Below are 23137 nucleotides of genomic sequence, written 5' to 3' on the forward strand. Positions count from 1 at the left end.
ATTAATACACTAACAGAAAATAAATTAGTTTATCTATTAGTTGTCATACATATTTCACCTGCCTTCAGGCAGTTGACCAGAAAGAGTCAAAAAAAAATAGTTGAAGCTTTCAGCAACTTTAATTTGATTAAGTCAACTGTAAATAAACCTTTAAATGGTGACTTAGAAAATAATTAGGGTTATTATTAGAACAGTTTGTAAGTCAATACATGTTAAATTGAAAATCTGAAGATTAATATTTACAGCTAGTGCTTAAAAACTTTAACATGTTTAAACTAAATCATTTAGCCTCTTGCAGTGTATTTAGCTTACTTTATTTTAGGCTCCTTTACATTTTATATTTCAATATAAATGCTAACACTATTTGCATTTTCATTTCCTGGGCATGTGGATCATATTACAAATATCACTTCTACATTGTATAACTATGCAGTTGACATGAAAATAATTGCCTATGTCTGCTTATCTTCCAATGTTGTAAATGTAATTTTGCATGAAGATAAATAATTTAAAACATTCCCAGAGGGCAGAGTGAAAAGGCAGCTACCATCACTTAACCACTATTACTTCCTACATGTATCTTGTAGACAACTAACTTCATTTGTAGGCATCAGTGGAGCTTTCTGGCAAAGAAAGCTATTTGCCAGTTCCCAGATCTGGTGACTGCTTATAGAAAAATCTACTTATTGCCTCCACAGTACTACCCAATTTTTCCTTGATGTCTCTTTCCTGATTTTGTTCTTTAGCTAGCTGATCTTAGAATATTTCTCAGACTAATCTGTGAATTGAGATTGATAATTTAGGCTTGATCTCCAAAAGTCCATTTTCTTGATAAGATTTGATTTTTATATTTTTATGCTGATTTTAAATTATGCAATGATGACAATTCAGATAAAGTGCTTGGCTATACTTCCTTGGCATAGACAGTAACAAGTGAAATGCATCTAATTTTTCAATAAATTAAACTGTTCAAAATGGGCATAATGTGGCACGCCCTGAGTTTCTATTGGTACTCCTGTGTGGACAAATGGAAAATATTTAAGCATATTGGCTTCCTGAACTATTCTATCTACTTGAAACTAAGCCATTGCTTTCCATAATGAAGTGAATCCTCTCCCTATTCACAAGTAGCTCCAAGGATTTCACATCAGGAAATCACTACCACATGCATTTATATTTAGTAGTAAAATATAGCATAAATTCCTTTCATGTCATTATTTTAAATCATATAAATTCATACTATATTTACAATTATGAAATTTCCTTTTATAAAATAATTTAAGCTGTAGAGTGCTGGTAAATGTTTTAACAACTTGTTCTCCAGAGAAAAGGGTAGTGTTTGCTGATTACTGTTGTGGTCTAAATAATCCCACTATGGCTGACATCAACCAACCAAAATGATATCACTGTACCTGGAGTTGGGAAGAGATGTGCATAATTAATTCTTGTGAGCTCATTCTAGTTGGTTTCAGTATAATACTAAATTTAAGCAACTTAATATATATTTATTTCAATGATTTTTGGAGACTTTTCCAACTAGATTTAAGATTGATTTTATCAATTAACTCTTCAATGTCTGCTTTAAAACAAAGCCTACATTTCAAGTATTGTCATACCATGATATATAGCATTAGATTTCAGAAGAAAAAATAAAACTAAAATAAACAACAGTAAAAAATTCACCACTATTACAATTAATCTTAGAATACTTCATATAAATCCTACCTATATTAGGAATATTCTTCCAGCCATCTCAAGAAATTTTTTTAAATTTTAAAATACACCACTGAGTCAAATTTAATACTCTATTGATATAATCATTCACACATAAATAGCAATTGGGTATATGCAAGAATTTTAAATTATTTAAATATGAACCTTTCTTTTTCCAATCTATCACTGGCAAACATTTAAAAAAATTAGTGAGAAAATACAAACATTTTAAAAGGAGAGAAAGCAGAGTGAATGATGTGTGTGTATTCCTTTTCTAAAATACATCCACATCTCCATTTACTGATATGTGCAACAACCAGCAGTTTGGAGAACATAATCCAAATGTACTAAACTAGTGTATCTTTTTGCAGACAATAAGAGAGTTATTACAAACTGTTTTCTCAGAACCTTGCTGATTTAACAGATAGATAATTTCTGTACCACGCTCTGATTTTATTGATCTGGGTAAGTACATGGCTTTTTTTTTTTTTTTTTTAATTTGAAAAACCTGCATGTGTAAATAAAGTTCACTCTGTTATATATAGTTTTAATATATATGCATATTAATACAGCAAGAAGCATATCTATATAGTCATAAAACAACGTTTATAAAACTTTATTCAAATTAAAGGACTGTTTGCAGATAATCAAATTTATTGAATTATTTATTTTTATGAAGCTGAAGGCCACTTTTACATACTTCATTTCTAAAGTTGGGCTGCAAGTTTACAGAATCCTACATAGTTCTTTTTTGTGTAATCAACATACTAATATTCTAATTCCACTGTCTGCCTTTCAAAAAGCACTTTTAGAACATGATTCTCTACACAGTGTTGACTATTATTAGGAACCCAACAATGAATTATTTTTAAAAGGAGAAAGAAAGGAAAAAATAAATCCATTCTTACTTGAATATATATGCACATTAGACTAGTATTAATCTAGGAAAAATAATAGGTAGCAATATTATTTTGGTAATGAAAATCATACTCTAAGTAGCTCATCTTAAATTTAAACACATGATTACTTGGCAATTGCCCTCCTTCCTTTGGCACATCTAAACCACATAGAAATTATACATTGTTTGGTTAGTTCTCAAGGGACATGTCTGCATCAGAATTTAAACACCGGTTTTAATCTTTATAATTTTATACTGTTTAAGATTTTTTTAAAAAAACAATATTTTACTCAATATGTTTGCAGCAAGAAAGGCTGGAAAACGGATTCTTGAAAGTCTTTGGAGCACGTGGAACTCATGACCTTGACAAATAATTCTTGCATCAAAGAAAATCTCAATTCTCTCTGAAGTCTTTCCAAAATACAAATATTTTACTCCAATGTTTTGACATTCTAATGGCTCAGAAGAACAATTTATATGTCCTTGTAGCTGTGCTCCTCTTTGAGATGTGAACTGCAACAGGGCTCAATTGCTTTACTATTATTTCTCCATTTCCATGCTTCATTTCCTTCATGTAGCTTGGGCTGGAGAAAAATCAGCATGTTCTGATGAGTTTAATACTATGAGGCAGTATGATGGACCTGAATTTAGTGGAGATTGGAGCTCCAAAATAAATACAACACCATGTGTCAAATGAAAAAGAAAAGATATTCTCCTGTACAAATCAGAAGAGATAATAAAAATCAATGAATAGACAGCAACTTTTTTTTTTATCATACCTACACAAGCATCTCAAAACTATCACAAACTTTAAAAATTATTTACCTTTTTCTTATTTGGAACACTTCATAATTTATTGGATAAACAATGGTTTCTGTTGCCTTAAACCAAATTTTATCAGCTTTTGTGGTAGGGTTTTCAGTTAGGAAGGAATTTCTGAGAATTTACATATTGCTAAATAAAATATTTCTGCTAATCAAGAGCAATAGAATTCTGCTGGATTCTGTAATATAGTAAGCTATAAGCATCTCTGTAAATTAAATTTGTCCCAAGTTTTGATATGCAAGGAGTTCCAGGGTGTTTCAATAGCTCATCGTGTTCTTTTCCTCTCAATGACAGTACCATGAAGGTATGTACAGGGCATCTTTGACTCACTGACGACACAGGGCACTACTTTCTCATAGAGGTTTGGTGCCTTTGCAGGTATATGAGAGTTGCTATCTATTCACAAACCACTGAGCATTTCTTTTTATCAAAAAGCCTTCAAATGCTCAGAGTCTGTGGTCAGTGCAGTCCCTTAGATAAGTCTAATGAAGATATGCCTCACCAAGGCAGAAACCTAAACAATTAAAAATGGAGAAATATTTACAACCATCTCTCTCCAGCAAGTGGAGTTCTTGTTTTCTGTATGCAGTGTTACTGTTGTTGTTGTTGCTGTTTTTTCTTTTCTTTTTGCTGCTACTTTTTCTTCAGTACATTTCAAATTAAGGTTCCAAGGCTATGAGTACAAACTCTCTTGGCCAGTCCCATACATGTCCGCGAGTCGTTTAAAGCGAGGTCCCCAGTCACTAAGGTAGTCATAGTTCTGATCAGAGTTTGAGCTGATGGAATCTAAAGAGCTGAGTGATTCAGCAACTGAGCCATTTCCTTCAAAGGCATATGTCTGCAGAGAGTCATAAGGAGGAGCACCAGGATCAACATCAGCTTCTTTTAGTCTTTCCCAAATAAATTCCCTAAAGATGACATTATCTGGGATGCTTTTAAAAGCTGGTCGACTCAGGAACTGAATTTCTGGAGTCACATCCCTCCGGGTCTTGGCGTCTCGGATGACGTTGAGGTTTCTCAGTGCAGCCATGTCAAATGCTTCCGTGTCCTGTTCCCCCCCGCCCTCATCATCATATCTCACGATATTTTCTCTGATGTCTCTTTCTTCATCAAAAATAAGGGGCTCTTTTTTCCGTCTTCTCATAGTGACAATTAGGAGGATCAACACTGAGACAATGAAAGAGGAAGAGAAAGTTTCAGTAAACTCATCCACTGACCCACGTCATGTTAAAATTAGGCCTAGGATTCTGAGTTTTCTTTCCTTTAAAGAGAAATGAATTGGCCACCTACTTCCACAAGGATTCACAGCAGTAGATGTGCTAAAACTGCTAAAATGGCTTTAAAATAGAACACTTTTATATATCAAGGAACCCTTTTCCACACCTGTTCAGAACTGATGTCTCCCTCTTTAACGTAACCTCCACAGTATTTGATAGAAGGAATTGAAGGGCCAGTTCATAATAAATATAATCATTTCAAAGCCAGAAAACACAAAGGGATTCTTTTGAACTCCTTAATTGCTGGAAAGGCAAATTGACATTCATAAATATTTTGTGCCTAATTTAACAACTGCAATTTCAGAAAGAAATGGATTACAGCATTCGGTCAGGTTCTTTGAAGAAATGCCTACTCCTTCTCTATGAAAGTCAATTGTTAAATAAAATCCAGCATGTCAGGCTATTTACAAAGATTAAAAGCTTCTCTATAACAAATTGAGTCCCACTTTCATGTATAAAATACGGAACTTGGTCTTTATCCATTATCCCTCAGAAAGAATACAAGCTGTGAGATTTTCAGCATCTGTCAAAAATAAATTTAAGAAATGAATCATCCTTTTAATGTTAGGAATTTATCTTCCTATATCAAAACTAATAATTAAATCTTAAAGCCTGAGGTTGCACTGTAAAGCAAATAAGAACAATGACCCTGGCTATTTCAGGGGCTTAAACCAACAATATATTCTGTGCATTTTTTCGCTAGTATATACAAATAAGGAACCTGATCTGGCTTCTGAGTGACCACATGCTCCTTGAATTGGGAATACATTTGATTTCATGGCCACTTTAATTAAACTACAATGAAGTAAAAAGGGCATTCTCGAATTTTGGAATTTAAAAATATGTAGAGTAATGAATTATTTTTATTTGTCTACAAATAACTTTTAACAATTTATTTTGGATCACCTTAAGACTTTTTTCTGGAAAGCCTAAAGAGCCCAAGATATACATAGATTATCATTTAGGGTACATTATTGTCATCGTATTTTTAAAAGGGGGTATGAAATATTTTTATTTAAAGTATCTTGTGAACTTTTTACTTTGGCATTAGAAATACTTTTGAACGTAAAAATATAAAACCAAAAAGGACATCAAGGTCCTTAACTGCAGTGAACTTAACTGCAGTTACTAGGGGTGAGGCATACTCTCTCCTCCACCTGACTCTACTTTCAAGAACCCAAAAGCTAAGCCTTATTTAGTTTTAAATAAAATAAATTTATCTCTAATAAAAATACATGCTTTCTTAAATATCTGTCAGCTATCTGCTTTAACAATATCAACAGGAATGTGACCAGTGAAGAAACTGTACTGGTGATCTGTGGAAATAGTTGTGAAACCAATTGTTTTTGTGGCATTTTTCCTCTTCTTTCCCACTGAACCCTACCCTACTGCTCCTCTCATAAGCTTTACACTTTATGGACAACCTGCAGTTCACAAACTGATACATTTCTGAGCTTTTCTGGCCACCTTCTCATGCTGCATTGGCACAGATATGCCTGCTCTTTTTCTTTGTGCTCCTGTTTACTTCATTTGGTTGCTTTTAACCTTCACCAAAAGGGCAGATATGTATTAGGTTGATGCAAAAGTAATTGTGGTTTTTGCAATTAAGGTAATGGCAAAAATCAAAATTACATTTGCATCAACCTAAGTTCAAAAGTTATTGCGTGAATATCTTTATGTTCCTGTAAGGTCTGGTATTCACCTTCCTTGCCTGTTAAGTGCATTGTCCTTTCTTGTTGACCGAGAATTAACACTTCCACCACTCTAATGTCTTGTATTTCTCAAGGTACATGCCAGAATGCTACAATAGGAGCTGCGGCTTTGGCTTTGGTGTCGGGAAGGCCTTGCCCAACCTTCTTACATATGAGCTGTGTGACTTTGGAACAAGTAACTTTTAAACTAATTGAAATGAGCAATATATGATAACAATAGTCAACATCAATCTTCACCGTGTGGACTGAAGAGATAAAGAACATTGAAAATAACATAAGTAAAGTTAGCAGAATCCCAGTTACTTATCAATATGCAACAATGCAACAGAGCAGTTTTTTTTTTTTTTTTTTTTTTTTTTTTTATGAAACAAAGTAGAAAGTGTACCATATATGGCTAGGCATATGTACCAAAAATTAAATGGGAAATAGGAAAGGTGGTACAGTGAGAAATGAAGGTCTGCACACAGGACATATTATTTAACATTCACAACAGTTCTCTAGGGTAGGTGTTTTCCCATTTGATGGTTGTCTTAGACACATAAAATAATCTGTCTAGATGTAATTAAATGCAGTGGTGATGGGTGAGGCATACTCCACCTCAGTCTGTCTTCAGAGCCCTCATACTGTCTGTAACAATGTACACTTAGTACTTTCATAGAAGGTAATTAAAAAATAAAGCCTAAGGGTGACAAGTATGAAAGCTCAAAAGGCAATTGCTTGCTCAAGGAAAGACAGTTTTTAAAACACATGGATGAATAAACAACTATTTTAGATTTATATACAACTTTAGTTCCCCCAAAATGAAAGTAATTGCAGTAGAAAGAAAGGGGAACCCCATGGGAATTCTTCGTGATAAATCAAAGTAAAGCAGGGAGTAAAGAGGGATGTTGAAAGAGAATAGTGATGGGATGCACAGGTGGAGGCAGGTAGAAATAAGACATCTGCTAACACCTGTTGAACAGAAAATTAAGGGAGAAGAATGTCCAACTGAGAACAAAAGGGTGTAAGAAATGAATGAGGATGAGAGTCAGTAAGGGTATAAAGAAGTTATATAATAATTAGATGCTCTTTTAATTTGAATCAGTATCTAAGTAGGCAAAACATTTCAAAATTCCTCTTTCACTTAATTTTAATAAATTTTGTCACAAATATATACCTATGTATAGTATATATCAATTATTTCTTATATTCTATTGTAAATGTATTTCATGTTACTGATAAACTTGGCTTTTGATTCTCAAGGCTTCAATCAAAGTAAAACTCCAAAGTATTCATGGGTATATCAGCCCAGAAGTATAATACACATCAAGGATATTAATATCTGATGGAGTTTGCCTTATTTCCCAATCTTGTTCAAGGCAAAGTAAAACATGGCATTTTGGAAGGTTAGATAATTTAACATTTGAATGACCTGATATCTAACCACATAAGCACATATAAAAAAAAGATTTTAATGTTTATTTAGAACAAGTATTAACTGTTCTTCAGAGACTATGGTGTTAATTACTGTATTAAGAAGAATACTCTGCTTAAGTAAGCATAAGATCATATATTTTAAGAGGTTTTATCATTTGTCTTTTCTGTCATAAGGCCTCTACTTCTGAGTAGAGACAGAAGAAAAGTTTAACCTTGAGCTGAAATCTAGCCTTGTGTGACACTTACATTGTTCTGGTTGTTTAGGAATTTACATATCTCCTTAACAAATATATTTTAACCATTTATTATATACACTAGGTATAGTAGTGTAATGTTGCAAATGGAAGCAGACCTAAAACATTTACTCGTGGACCTTATGATTTAGTGGGAACAGTAGATGATCGAAACATTAAAATAAATAACTGTAAAAGCAGAATTGCAATAATTATTCCAAAACAGGGAAACATGATCTTATAAAGAAATATACTAGGGGAAATAGATGCAGATGAGAAAGACTTAACCAAGGATAACTAGAGGCTGAGTGTAGGAACAGGAAGGAGATGTGATGTGGAAGAATATGCTTGGTACACTGATGACAGTGAGCAGATAATTGAGGCCAATGTGGCTAGAGGGCAAAGAAAGGTGAGGTAAGGTTGGAGCTTTCTTCAGTTTAACTCATTGTTTAGTGGCTAATACCACAGGTTTAAGGCCTACATTTCATTTAATTCAATAATATTTTTTAATGAATACTGATTTGCTAAAACTGTAATACTGATTTGCTAAGCCATATGAAGGGCAGTGACTTTGTTTTCTACAGATTGACCCTAAGCACAACGAATAATACATAACAGTGTGTGCTCAATAAATATTTGTTAAATAAATTAATAAATTACAGGCAAGGAAATATGACTAGAAATATATAGATGTTTTGGACTTGGCCATCAACAAGTCCAAAATTTTGAGTAAAAAATAAACAGTTAAATATTATAGAATGAATTAAATATATAGCAACATAAAATATGCTAGAAAGATGTTGGTTTCATAAAATGAGTTAGGGAGAATTCCCTCTTTTTGTAGTGTTTGGAATAATTTCAGTAAGAATGGTACCAGCTCCTCTTTGTACATCTGGTAGAATTCGGCTGTAAACCCATCTGGATCTGGACTTTTTTGGTTGGTAGGCTATTAATTGCTGCCTCAACTTCACACCTTGTTATTGGTCTATTCAGGGATTCAAGTTCCTCCTGGTTTAGTCTTGGGAGGGTGTAAGTGTCCAGGAATTGATCCATTGCTTCCAGGTTTACTGGTTTATGTGCATAGAGTTGTTTGTAGTAATCTCTGATGGTAGTTTGTATTTCTGTGGAATCAGAGATGGTATCTCCTTTATCATTTTTATCATTTTTTATTGCATCTATTCTAGGCAAAACCATTCAGGACATAGGAAGAGGCAAGGACTTCAGGACTAAAACACAAAAAGCAATGATAACAAAAGCCAAAATAGACAAGTGGGATCTAATTAAACTTAAGAGTTTCTGCACAGCAAAAGAAACAATAATCAGAGTGAAGAGGCAACCAATGGAATGGGAAAAATTTTTTGCAATCTGCCCATCTGACAAAGAGCTAATATCCAGAATCTACAAAGAACTAAAGCAGATTTACAAGAAAGAAACAAACAAACTCATTCAAAAGTGGGCAAAAGATATAAACAGACACTTTTCAAAAGAAGACATTTATGACACCAACAAACATAGGAAAAATGCTCATCATCACTGGACATTAGAGAAATGAAAAATCAAAACCACATCGAGATACCATCGCATGCCAGTTAGAATGGCAATCATTAAAAAATCTGGAGACAACAGATGCTGGAGAGGATGTGAAGAAATAGGAACACTTTTACACTGTTGGTAGGAGTGTAAATTAGTTCAACCACTGTGGATTATAAATCTTCCTGTTATAAAGACACACGCACACATATGTTCATTGTGGCATTATTTACAATAGCAAAGACCCAGAACCAACCCAAATGCTCATCAGTGATAGACTGGACAAAGAAAATGTGGCACATATACACCATTGAATACCATGCAGCCATAAAAAAGGATGAGTTCACGTCCTTTGTAGGGACATGGATGAATCTGGAAAACCACCATTCTCAGCAAACTGACACAAGAACAGAAGACGAATCACCACATGTTCTTACTCCTAGGTGGGTATTGAACAATGAGAACACATGGACACAGAGAGGGGAACGTCACACACTGGGGTCTGTTGGTAGACTGGGGGCTAGAGAAGGAACAGCAGGGGAGTGCGGAGATTGGGGAGGGATAATATTGGGAGAAATGCCTGATGTAGGTGAAGGGGATGGAGACGACAAACCACCATGGCACGTGTTTACCTATGCAACAATCCTACAAGATCTGCACATGAACTTAAATACAATTTAAAAAAGAAAAAAAGGAAATGAGGTCATGTTCTTCGCAGAGACATGGATGCAACTGGAAGCCATTATTCTCAGCAAACTTGTGCAGAAACAGAAAATCAAATATTGCATGTTCTCACTTAAAAGTGAGAACTGAATGATGAGAATGCTTGGCCACATGGGGGCAACAACACACACTGGGGTCTATCAAAGGGTCAGGGGTGGAAGGAGGGAGAGTGTCGTGAAGAATAGCTAATGAATGTTGAGCTTAACACCTAGGTGATGGGATGATCTATGCAGCTAATTACCATGGCACATGTTTACCTATGTAATAATCCTGTACGTCATGCATATGCACCCCTGAACTTGAAATAGAAGTTGGAAATCAACAACAACAACAACAACAGCAACAAAAATATGCTAGGAAAATATGTATGGGAAAGTGATTATTTCTGCGCAGGATGCTCAGAGAAAGTCTAAGTTAAGAGATGACATTTGAGAGGTGACATGAGAGATGAGTAAGCCTTTACCAAAAAACAGCATTATCTATATGGTCTCTTATGAACAATCATAATTTCTAATTAGCTATAAAATAGTCATCTAAATTTTCATTGTCTACCACAGTTGCCACTAGCTACATGTGGCTATTGAGCACATGGAATATAGCCATTCTTAAATGAGGTGTGTTCTAAGTGTAAAATAAACATATGTTGAAGACTTGTTTTGTTTTTTTTTAAATAAAATATTATCTCAATAATCTTCATGGATTACATATTAAAATGATAATAGTGATAATAGTTTGGGTATAGTACGTTCAAAATATATTGTTAGCATTTGTTTCAATAGTTTCTTTTTACTTTTTCTAAAGAAGCTAGGTGAAAATTTGAAATTACATGTATGTTTCACACTGATGGGTCACAATAAATTTATTTAGGACAACTGTTCTAAACAAAAGACTCAGATACTGGAATAATCCTAATTGCATATGGTCTTAAAGTATTCTCATATTTATTGTCAAATGGCATATTGAACAATAGAATATTTACAATCACTGTAATTATTAGTGTCCTTATAAGGTATACTTGAAAAAATAACATAATCAAAATTAAAAATCTGCTAGCACAATCTGTACACAATTTCAAGAATTTATTTTAAACAATCATCCACATTAATATGCAAGTAGAACTTAACCTTTCAATAACTTTCTATTGTTTAATGCCTTGCCATTTTTTGATCCTGTTGATTTACATAAAGTTTATTAAAAATCTGTCTGATATTTTCTACTGGGCACTAATTAAGTTTTAGTATTCTTTTTTCCTTTCTGTTTAATTTAGAAAATTGTTTAATTCAGTTTTTTACATTTTTTTACATTTTTGTTTATTTATTTATTTTAAGACAGAGTCACTCTTGTTGTCCAGGCTGGAGTGCAATGGTGAGATCTTGGCTCACCTCAACCTCTGCCTCCCAGGTTCAAGCAATTCTCCTGCTTCAGCCTCACTAGTAGCTAGGATTACAGGTATGCATCAACACACCTGGCTAATCTTTTGTATTTTTAATAGACACAGGGTTTTTCCATGTTGATTAGGTTGGTCAAGAACTCCCAACCTCAGGTGATCTGCCAGCCTCAGCCTCCAAAAGTACTGGGATTACAGGTGTGAGCCACCGCACCTGGCTGTTTTTAATTATTTTAGAGACAGGTTCTTACTCTGTCACCCAGGCTGGAGTGATCATGGCTCATTGCAGCCTCAAACTCCTAGGCTCAAGCAATCCTCCTGCCTCAACTTCCTGAGCAGCTGGGACTCTGGGTACATATCACCATGCCTAGCTAATTGTTTTATTTTTTGCAGAGAAAGAGGTCTCTCTTGTTGTCCAGGCTGGTCTCAAACTCTGGCTTCAAGTGATCCTCTGGCCTGATCCTCCCAAACTGCTGGGATTACAACCATGAGTCACTGCACCCAGCTTAACTTCCTTTTAATATTTAACTGAGCTTGAATTTTGTTGGCTTCGGATAGATCAGAAATAACCATGATGATGAAACGTGTTATCCTCACTCTTTTCAGGGTCATCTTGAAACTTCTCCACTGTCTCCAGGCACACTATTCCATCAGAGCTCAAACAGGGAGGACATTAAGCAGAAAGAGTTTCCTGAAATTTTGAAACCCACAATTTATCTTCATATACCCTCAAAAATATTAACTTGTATTTTATGTAAAAGTAGCCTACTCCACATTTCCACTTTCTTGTATCCTGATTGCTCTCAACCCAGAGCAATTTGAGTTTCCCTGTTATTTCCAGGGACCAAGGCTACTAATGACTCATATTTTGCTAAATCCAATGATTACTCTGTGGCCTTTTTTTTTTTTTTTTTAACTCAGCATTCCTGTTCTATTGGACACAGAACTTCATGGGTTAGCTATCTTGAACTTACTCAATAGTAAACATTGCAGCTGCTTGCAGCCAGTTTAAAAGAAAAAAAAAAAAAGTTTGCACTCTTCTTTCAAACCATGTTTTTAAAGAGCTGCTCTTTTCTAACAGTACTTACAGTAAACCTTTCGCAAGTTCTGTGCTTGACTTCTTCGGCTTTTCACCCCACACTCTTCCTAGGCAAGCCCAGTGAAACCTCAGGTTCAGCCACCTCTGGTATGGCAAGAGCTGATGTCTCTGTCATCGAAATCTCTCATCTATCTCTCTGGATAACCAGACCCTATTTTAAAATGATTATTCCTATGTTTGATTGTAAAAACATATAAACTTGTCAGAATATAATAAATGTTCAAAACGGTAATTATCATTGTTATGGTTTGTTATAACCACTTCCTTTACTGATAACTTTCTGCCCAGTGGCTTCCACTCTTACAACATCCTGAACTTTTAGGTTTAATTTCATTAACGTTCATTGAATTTGTTTCCTATCTTGTGCTCTTTTCTCAAGTAAGAGAATTCCCAATCCCGAAACTCCAAGTCACCTTTGACTCTAGCTTCTTCATTTTCTCTTTGCTTCAACTCTCCATCACTGTATGCTCCACTCAGCCAATTCTTCTTACTCATTGTAACTGAGTTACAATGAGCAAGATTATGGCTCAAGTCCTGTCCCTCAGCCCATGGCTCCTGCCTATTTAAGGACCTCATCTGCTTTGAATCACTGTTATTCCATTCCCTGGATGTATGAGGTAAGTGAGATCTTTTATTTCTCCTTGCCCCAGTTTGCTGCTCTTCAAAATGAAAATAATAGTTTTTACTTTTAGAAATTATCTCATAGTAACTTTATGAAGATTAAGTGAGTGTCTATTTGTAAAGGGTTTAAGTAATGCTATCCACAGTAAGGAGTTATCTGTGTTTATTCAATAATAAGGCATAACACTGTAGAATTTCTACAATAAATGCATACAAATCAGTTGCAAATTTTTTGATTCCTGCTAAAATTTGAGTCCTGTACCTCATACACAGATAAAATGTAAACTCTACCATGCTCTCACTGTGACTTTGATGACCTCCTGCTAATTTAGTTAATTTATCTGATAACTACTCTATTCCATCTAAGTGATGGTAGAATCATGAATTATAGAGGATACTGGATCTATTCTTGAGGGGATTAAAATATGTGGAAAAGGTTGCAAAATTTAAAATAGAGTGTAATAGATAACATGTACAGATTAACAATATTGTGTCTATAGGTGTCTATGATAGGGCCCAATAATATACTAGTTAAGAGGACAGACTTAAAGATCAAAAGCTTTTATATTTGAGCAAAGCAAACAAACATATATAATTACAAGTTGTAATAAGTACTACAAAGGAAATAAATACTATGATGGAGAATAATGGTGCTTAGGACACTTCTCCTGAGGAAATAACGCTGAAGCTGAGGCATAAGATAACCTAAACTTGACAGGTGAAGGAGTGCAGCAAGAATGTTTCACGAGGAGGGTAGCATCACTTGAAAATAATGGGAAAAAAGGTACCGTGGGTCCTTCTACAGGGTGAGGGAAGGATCAGACATCCTGATATCTGAGAGAGGTAAGCAGGTGGCCTAACATGTCTTGCTTTGTGGACCATGAGAAACATTCAGATTTCATGTAAGTGCACCTGATGCTTCTGAAATGTTTCAAGCACAGATGTAAAATAACGTATGTTTTATAAAGGAAAGTGACAGGAAAAATGCAGGAGTACCAGCACCGTCTGGTTGTGATCAGAAAAGGATGTCATCAGAAGTGACATTTAAGCCAAGATCTGAAGGGTGAGTGGAAATCAACTTGTCATTTTGTCTGGATTTACGTGCTATGGAATCTGAAGCAGATGCAGATGCTCAGCAACGCAAGGCTAAAATTTTAACTTGCCCTTATGGACCTACTCTATTACTTTTATTTTTGCAAAGGATAACTAAAGATTCATAGTTGGTATGATCCTGGTGCGTGACTGAGATATCAACTGTAACATTTAGCTGAATTTTAAACTGATAAGTAAACTATCTCTGACATCTCTATGCAATATTTTCTCTATCTACCTTTAGTCACATATTCTAATTTTTTTCTTAAGCTCTTATATAGTTCCATGACTATTAACCTGAAAACATCATTTAAACCCTTTTAATCTGTGACACATCCATTTTCCTGAAAAGTTAAAGAGATAGACAGAATCTCTTAAAAATGTCCTAAAAATATAGAGTCTTGGGAAATAGAAAAAACAGGGTCTAATGGAGATGCTCCTATGGGTAATAAAAAAAAAGTCAAATAAAATACTATTTTCCACAACTGAGCACATTCAAGTCATTCATCTTTGATTCGGCATGCATGTGTAGAATGTTCTGTATGTGTCAGATCAGCATTTGATTAGCTGATACGTATAATGATAAAATAATGCTCATTCCCTGCCTACAAAAGCAGTCTACTGAATGAGATGAACAAGGAGACAAACCAATGAAGCAGACAAGTCAGCCATAGCAGAAGCTCGAAGACTGCTAGACACAAGGTGTTACAGGGTCCTTAGAAACAGCACCCAACCGGGACTCAGAAGCCAAAGAACTGAGTCTTGAATATGAAAAAAAAAAAAAAAAAAAAAAAAAAAAAAAAAAAAAAACAGTGAGCCACTTTTGCATTCTGGGAAGAGGTATTTCAAGCAGAAAGACAAAGCAGAATGAGTCTTAGAAAAAGCAACTGATGCAATTTGACTAAAGTAAATCAAGTGAGTAGAGAAAAATAAGATGAGAGCTGTCTGGTCCTAGAGAGTCTTATTTTAATTTGTAGACCATGGGGTTTCATGAAAATACTATTTTAAGCTGAGGTGCACCAAAATCCCATTTACTTTTTAAAAGCTTTTTAAAGCTCTGCAATACTGAAGAATTAGTTCTGATAGAGAATGGCAGAGTTGCCACAGTTCAGGAGGAAAAAAAAGGACCCTGGACAAAAATTAGGTGCAACTATAAGAGACAGAAACAAATTGATCTAAGGCCCAACAAAATTAACAGTATGTGTGGACTAATTGACCATGGAGGATGCCAGCGACAAGAGGGAAGCCTGACTGATTCCACTCAGGAAAACATATAAGTGGGGGTTAAATCAGGAAGAGAGGCAGGAATGTAGCAACATTGTTCAGGTTTGATGTTTCTATGGAGATTTCTAGTTTCAGCTCTCCAACAGAACAAGAAACATACATCATTAGACTTGCTGTGATAGATCATATGCTTAAAGGGGATAATTCTTTCCAGGTCTCAAGAAAGGCAAAAGTTGAACTGAAATGAATATTTCCTTTTCCCAAAACAAGTATCTCAAAATTCATTTCCTTTAAATGTGTGACAGAGAACGATTTCCCTCTAGTTTCAGTTAATACAGGGAAAAAAAAAATTCCCTAAGTACAATGAATGGTTTATGCACAAAGACAATTTGTGTATTAGATTTTGGTTGTACGGTAATATAACCTCAAATTGAACATATACTCTTCTAAATGTGTTTTCTAAAAACTGGAAGGAATTGGAAGATACTATAAAATAGATACTCAGAGTTAACCAAAGAAATAATAAACTCGCTATGTGAAACAAAGCAAAGATACTCTTGCACCTAATTTGGCAGTGCTCAAGCTGTGATTCCCACAGACCTGTAGGCATTTCCTAGAAACACAGGGATATTTCGCATGGAGAAACGCATTTGGAAAAGTACCTTATAAAGAACATTTGGGAGTCAGCCTTCCCTGTGTTCAGGTCCTCACTCTGACACCCATTCTCCCTATAACTTTTTGTGTATTTCTTTTAAGTTGTAGTTTTCTTATATAAAATGTGGGCATGGTAATACTTGCCTAGGAAATGTTATGAGTATTAAATTAGATAATGCTTGTAAAGCACTTAGGCTAATGTCTAGCACATAGTACGAGCTTATGAAATGTAATTCATTTTTTATTATGCTCATGCATGTTTGAAAAAGGAACACATCTGCTACCATAAATTAGCCAACTGTAGTCTGCACATTATTATCTCTAGAGCTGCTATGACAATTATGTTCTATCATTATGGATGATGATGGGGATCCATTTTTGTTACATAGTGCTATCACTTTTTTTTTTTCCACAGTTTAATGGATATTTTTCTTCAGTAGCATTCACTATCACTTGCAAAAATAAGAAAGAATATTTCTGTTGGAAAAAAATCATGAATAGCCACAGTTACAAGTGGCCAACTGTAGTTTAGTACTTGGGAGATCAGGGAAGAAAAGTGACAAGATGCATGACAGCTGACTGTCAAGCTGACCATCACAGACATACTGAAAGAGACTGACTCCCATGCAGTGAACAGCCAGTTTCTACAAACACCTTATTAAACCTGAGTTTATGAAGCTGGGCTTGTCTAACTAATCCCAATTGTGTCAGAAGAGCAAAGAGCTGGAAGGAATGCTACAGGCCTTCAATTACTGGGACCTGGAAGTCCAAGTACAAAAACACCCAAAACGTAATAAATTCAGTGGCAGCTTTATTGTGCAAGAAACAGGTTTTATTTGTGTGTGTGTGTGTAGGGACAGAAAGAATTTAACTATATTTTCAGAATAAAAGTACAATATTTAATATTGAAACCATATTTTTAAAGAAAACAGCTGAAATTCTTCCTTTTATTTTTTAAAAAAATCTGCTGAATAAATAACCTAATGTGCCAGTCATTTGTCTAATTTTTTTAAAAGTATTTTTAGCCTAGTGGAAGAATAACTATGTATCTGTTAAGTATGAATTTAACTATTGTAAAAATGCATAATTAAATTGATATCAATGTAAGTGACGGGCTGTAATTTCTATTCAAAATTTAGAATACCAGAGTATCTTGCCATATGTTGATGAGATTTTTCTGCATAAAAAATAATTGAGGCACCTAATTGATTATTTTATCATGAAATGTGAGCTCATTGAAATTATAGCTCATTGAAACTATACTCACTGTAAATAAAGAAATCCCATGTTCTAACTTTTGGATCTTTTTTTTCTTCATTTAGAGAATTCAGGTGCAAATAAATTAGAGAGGGAGGTGAGAGCAAGAATGAAAAATCAGAAAGCAGTTCATCTATAAAGTTAAAAGAATACAGATAGAGGTGAAGACTGGCATCCAACTTCAGATAACAAATTATTTCACCACTAAATAGGAGTAAACATTTTTTATAATTTCAAGATGTATTTCTTGTGCAGTTTAATAAAATTCAGTGATTGAGAATAATGAGACCCAGAATCTTATCCCATCATATCCTCTACCTTGTGATATGAACTCCTACAAGTCCTCAAACCTACCTATACCTTAAGTTTTCCCTCTTTAAGGTGCAGAGGTTTGGATTAGAATCAATTCCTGGGATGCCTTCTGGCATTACATTTCTGGAAACATCAGTGCATCCCATCTGTCATGTTACAAGTTTGTCACATCAATGAAACACAAACTTAACACATAGTTAAGTACCTTTTTTGTTAAGAGTCTAAAGTCCAGGTGCTTTTATAATTTCATTATTAATTGAATTTGATTTTCAAGTTCTTACTCCCTATCCCCACTTCATCACCTTGTTTTTTCCTGGTAATATTTGTTCAGAAGTCTGAAAAGGTTTGAGTTACAAATCCTGATAATTAATGCCTAGAAATGAGATTCATTTCTGAGGTGTCATAAAGAATGAATTATTTATGTACTAGAAATCAAGCTCCATGCCAGGCTGTGTGCCCCACTTGCACTCCCTGTGAATACTTCATCTCATTGGCTTCAGAACTTACTGTGTGAAAGTCCAGAGTCTATGGCAGTGGTGACAAAATCAAACAGTATAAAAATTCCTGATCATCTGATTTTAAAAACTTGGGAAATAAGACACAAAGAGACCACATTTCTGAGCTAAAATGCTAGCATTTGATGATACTGATTGTTGTGGGGTTACTATAGAAATGGAAGCTGCAGGCAGAAATCCCTTGTTCCAAACTGTATTTCAGTACAATAGACTTTGTTTTATTTACATTTTTGGAGACTGAGAGTAACTCTTAAAAAAATGAATAAAATATAGGGCACAAAAACTTGATCCTTAGAAGTGGAAGAGGCATTTCAAATTTGGTGTCTACTTAAGCAATATCTTCAAATTTAGCAGAAAGAGTAGTCGTGCTTAAATGTTAATATAATCTCCCAAATATTTATGCACAGACACACACAAACACACATGTACATACTATATATGTATACTCATAAATAGTATATATGAATAAAATCGAATAAAACTCTATTTCAGTTATTCAGTAATAATTAGCTGATAATTCTTAATTAACTAGAATCATCAAGCAACCTAAATTGCAAGGAACCCCAAAGTCAAAGGTGAAAGTATTTACTAAAGTGAAGCAAGTTTCTTCAGACAGCCTTAAAATAATCAAAAACCAATTCATTATTGAAGATAATTAAAATTTGGTGAATACAATCTTATTACTTTACAGTATAATCTGTGTTGTTTATGATAAATTGACCAAACCTAAAAAGTCTTCCACACACCATCTACTTATCCTCTAATTATTCTTTCTGATTCTGTGCTTTCAAGCTAAAGACATTCTAAACATGAATGTAATTTTAAAATCTTCTAATGTAGGTTATTCTGCTACTATAAAATAAATATGCTATTTACATTTTTTTTTTAGACAGTTTCGCTCTTGTTGCCCAGGCTGAATTGCAATGGTGCGATCTTGGCTCGCCTCAATCTCTGCCTCCAGGTTCAAGCTATTCTCCTACCTCAGCCTCCTGAATAGCTGGGATTACAGGCATGTGCCAGCAGGCCCAGCTGATTTTTTTTTCTTTCTTTCTTTCTTTTTTTTTTTTCATATTTTTAGTAGAGACGGGGTTTCTTCATGTTGGTCAGGCTGGTCTCAAACTCCCCACCTCAGGTGATCCACCTGTCTCAGCCTTCCAAAGTGCCGGGATTACAGACTTGAGCCACTGTGCGTGGCCTGCAATTTACATCTTTTTAATTAATGTTTTAGATACCAAAATCTATTTTTTATTAATGTTTTAGAAGCCAAAATCTTTTGGCTTCTCTGGACCACATTGGAAGAAGAATAATTGTCTTGGGCCACACATAAAATACACTAACAATAGCTGATGAGCTAAAAAACAAATAAACAAACAAACAAACAAAACCAAAAAACATTGCATACGGTTTTAAGACTGTTTAATCATTTGTGTTGGGCCACATTCAAACCCATCCTGGGCTGCATGTGGCTTGAGGGCCACAGGTTGGACAAACTGGTTTTAGAAGCTTCTAGACCAATAAAAAGTTGTTTGTTTGCAATGGTTTTACCTTTTTAAAACTTTAATGTCTTGCATTCTAATTATATTTAGTTGATCATTAACTTTCATTTCTAATGAAATTCTGAAAGTTTCAAAATCTGTGTAAAGCTCTATGAAAAATATAGCTTGGTTTTTTTTTTTTTTTTTTTTTTTTTTTTTTTTTTTTTTTAGATTTACTTGTTTAGCTTAAGTTACTTAAAATAATAACTTCCATTTTTATGAGAGCATTTACAATGTATTGTTAACCAGGTCTTAGCTTAGAATTTTCCAACAGTTAACACCTAAAATTTTTTGAATGTTCACTAAATGATATGGTATATTGAATGTTCACTCTCTTCGTTGTAGGAGATGTTTCATTTAATTCTCACAACAATCTTATGAATCTAGTTTGGTTTCTTTTAGATAAATTAACCAGCTATTGAAGGATTGACATTAACCTTGGGAAGGAATGCATGTTGGAGGCAGAAATAAAAGCTAGGTTTACCTAAATCCACAAATCTAGATTTTACAATGGTGATTACTATTGTAAAGGCTGTTATTAACAATGTCATAAGAGGATTCACTAATTCTATTAAACCCCAAGAAAACACAGATTATTGTTTTAGGTAAAATATTACATGCTTGTTGTCCTTGTTACAGGAAATTACACTGTGAAGGAAAATGTTGCTTTGGAATAAATCTCTTATATAACTGTAAATATGAGTTATAAAACTTGTTTAACTGGGTAATGAAAAGTACAACAGAAAAGTACAATTAAATATGTTATTTAGTACTTTAAAATATAACATTTGCATTTCTGAAATTGTAATCATTTCAAATTTGCAAATAATTTAAGAAAGCCATCTTAAATATTTTCTTTAAAAAGTAGAATACAAAGCCACAATTTCTAAAATAAGCATATCATCAAAACAATATAGAAAATGTACTCTCCAGTCTAGTGTATCTCCTCTGCAGAGTGCTCTAAAGCAAAGAATTGGGACAAGATAGATTATTTTTAATCGTAAAAAAAAATTTAAAGTATAAGCCATTTATCCTTACTGTCGTTTTGGAAATGAAATTCATACAACTTTTTTCTGAGTTATACTTCAAATATACCACTGGAAAGCGTGACCAACAATTGTGTTACTTAGTGAGCCAAACACTATCCAGGCTGGGAGCAGTGGCTCTCTCTTGTAATCCCAGCACTTTAGGAGACCAAGGCAGGTGTAACACCTGAGGTCAGGAGTTCAAGACCAGCCTGCCCAACATGGTGAAAGCCCGTCTCTACTAAAAATGCAAAAATTAGCTGGGTGTGGTGGCAAACCCTTGTAATCCCAGCTACTCATAAGGCTCAGGTAGGAGAAGTGCTTGAACCTAGAAGGCAGAGGCTGCAATGAGTAGAGACTGTGCTACTGCACTCCAACCTGGGCAACAGAGTGAGACCCCATCTCAACAACAACTGCAACAGCAACAACAAAATCACCATCCAGTAGAATATCTGCATATGCTCACCAAATGGAGAAGAAAACAGGCAAGTTGTGGCCCATGGTTATTGTGACAACTCTTACAGAGCAATTTCTGGAAACAGTACCTACCCAATAATGTCAAGACACAGGCAAGTATTGCTATCAGAGCTCCTGTACTAAGGCCAGCAGGTAAGACATAGGCCTCTGCATTGCAGGTCTGGGCTATGCCGTCGGCGTCACAGTCACACACTCGGATGGTGAGGGTGTTGGTACTGCTAAGTGAAGGAGATCCGCTGTCCACAATGAAAATTGGCAGATAGTAAACCGATTGTTCCTGTCTCCGGAAGCCGTTTCTCCTGGTCAGTATCGAGGCTGTGTTGTCTAGGATAAAGAAAGCAAATATATAACACAAGATTTCTGATGGAACCAGTCTTCCCAAACTTTAAGTCACTCTGTTTACTTTGATGCCTTAATTAGGGAAATCTCTGGAGTTGCAGATTTATTTCAACAGTTCTCTTTGAGTTCTCTTGGACAAAGAGACATTTCCAGTTTAATACATTATAAGACATTCATGTTCTTCTATACAGTATAACAAAGTTATAAAGTAAAACAAAATATGAAAATGTTTATGCATCAGTTATTACATTAACTGCAACTTTATAAAAACTACACCTTTTTACTTATCTCAAATTTGACACCATAAACTTATAGAAAGGATGGTATCTATTAACAAGTTAAATGTTTTGCAGCATCATATGGTACAGATAAAATTTTCAATCTATCCTGTCTTTGACAGGTTTCAAGCCCAAAATTTATATTTAAAATGGTAAAATCAGCTACTTTAGCTTTATTTAAATTGAGTATGCAGAGATATTCAGAATAATTTTGTTGTAACATTTTAAAAATAATATATTGCTATTTGCATTTACTCTATGTATATAAACATTTTCTCAGTGATAAAACAGGCCATTTATGTTTAACTTCTATTCAATATTTTATTTCATCTAAGCAATTATGGTAATTATAAACTTTAAAAATGCGATCAATAAGTCTATATGTGTGATTTATATATCAAAAATAGGTTTTGTATCTGTTAGCAGTTTTCCAACTAATGTGTCTTAATTAACAAGAGTATGAGATTTTAAAAATTAATGGCTATTAATAAAAATGTAAAGGAAAAGAAGAAAAATCAGGATCAGAGTTTCATGCACTGTGCTTTTACATATTTTTCTCTCTTCTAAACTGTCAAAAAGATTTATTTAATGATAGCATAAAAAAATTAACAGTACGCTTGTGAAAGAGGAAGATGAAATCTCTCTCAGACAGCACAAAACAGCAAGCTCATATTAGACTGCAGAAAATGCATTACATGCAATTATAAAAGAGACAGTAATAAAACAGTTTGATTTTCAGATTCCATCTGGTAGGTTTTTATGTAAACAAATCGTTCATACATTTTAAAATGTATGAATTTGAGAAGGTACTCACTAAACAATTAAGCTGGAGTTTTTAAAGGATACAGTTTTGAGTAAGTTCCTATACATTTCACAATACCACTCAGGTCTATGCCTTTGCCTCCTACAAACTCAGATGTCAGATGCATTTACTACTCGATACAAAAGTTTTAGAAAGTTGATTTGTAATCAATCTAACACGACTGATAACAAAA

At 34.3% G+C, this 23137-nt stretch overlaps 1 protein-coding gene across 3 annotated transcripts in view; it reads right to left on the reverse strand.

The window, feature by feature from the left end:
• Positions 1-2360: 2360 nt before the first annotated feature.
• The window catches only part of CDH7 (cadherin 7), a 132041-nt gene continuing 111264 nt past the window's right edge, over positions 2361-23137 (reverse strand). For all 3 annotated transcript variants that reach the window (XM_074383282.1, XM_039463772.2, XM_074383281.1), the window contains exons 11-12: positions 21598-21849; positions 2361-4603 (exon numbers count right to left, since the gene is read on the reverse strand). In XM_074383282.1, the coding sequence (XP_074239383.1) occupies positions 4110-4603; positions 21598-21849 (746 nt within the window). In that variant the 3' untranslated portion in view covers positions 2361-4109. The remainder of the gene's footprint in view (positions 4604-21597; positions 21850-23137) is intronic.

Source organism: Saimiri boliviensis, chromosome 13 (assembly GCF_048565385.1).
Source record: "Saimiri boliviensis isolate mSaiBol1 chromosome 13, mSaiBol1.pri, whole genome shotgun sequence".
Classification (NCBI taxonomy): domain Eukaryota; kingdom Metazoa; phylum Chordata; class Mammalia; order Primates; family Cebidae; genus Saimiri; species Saimiri boliviensis.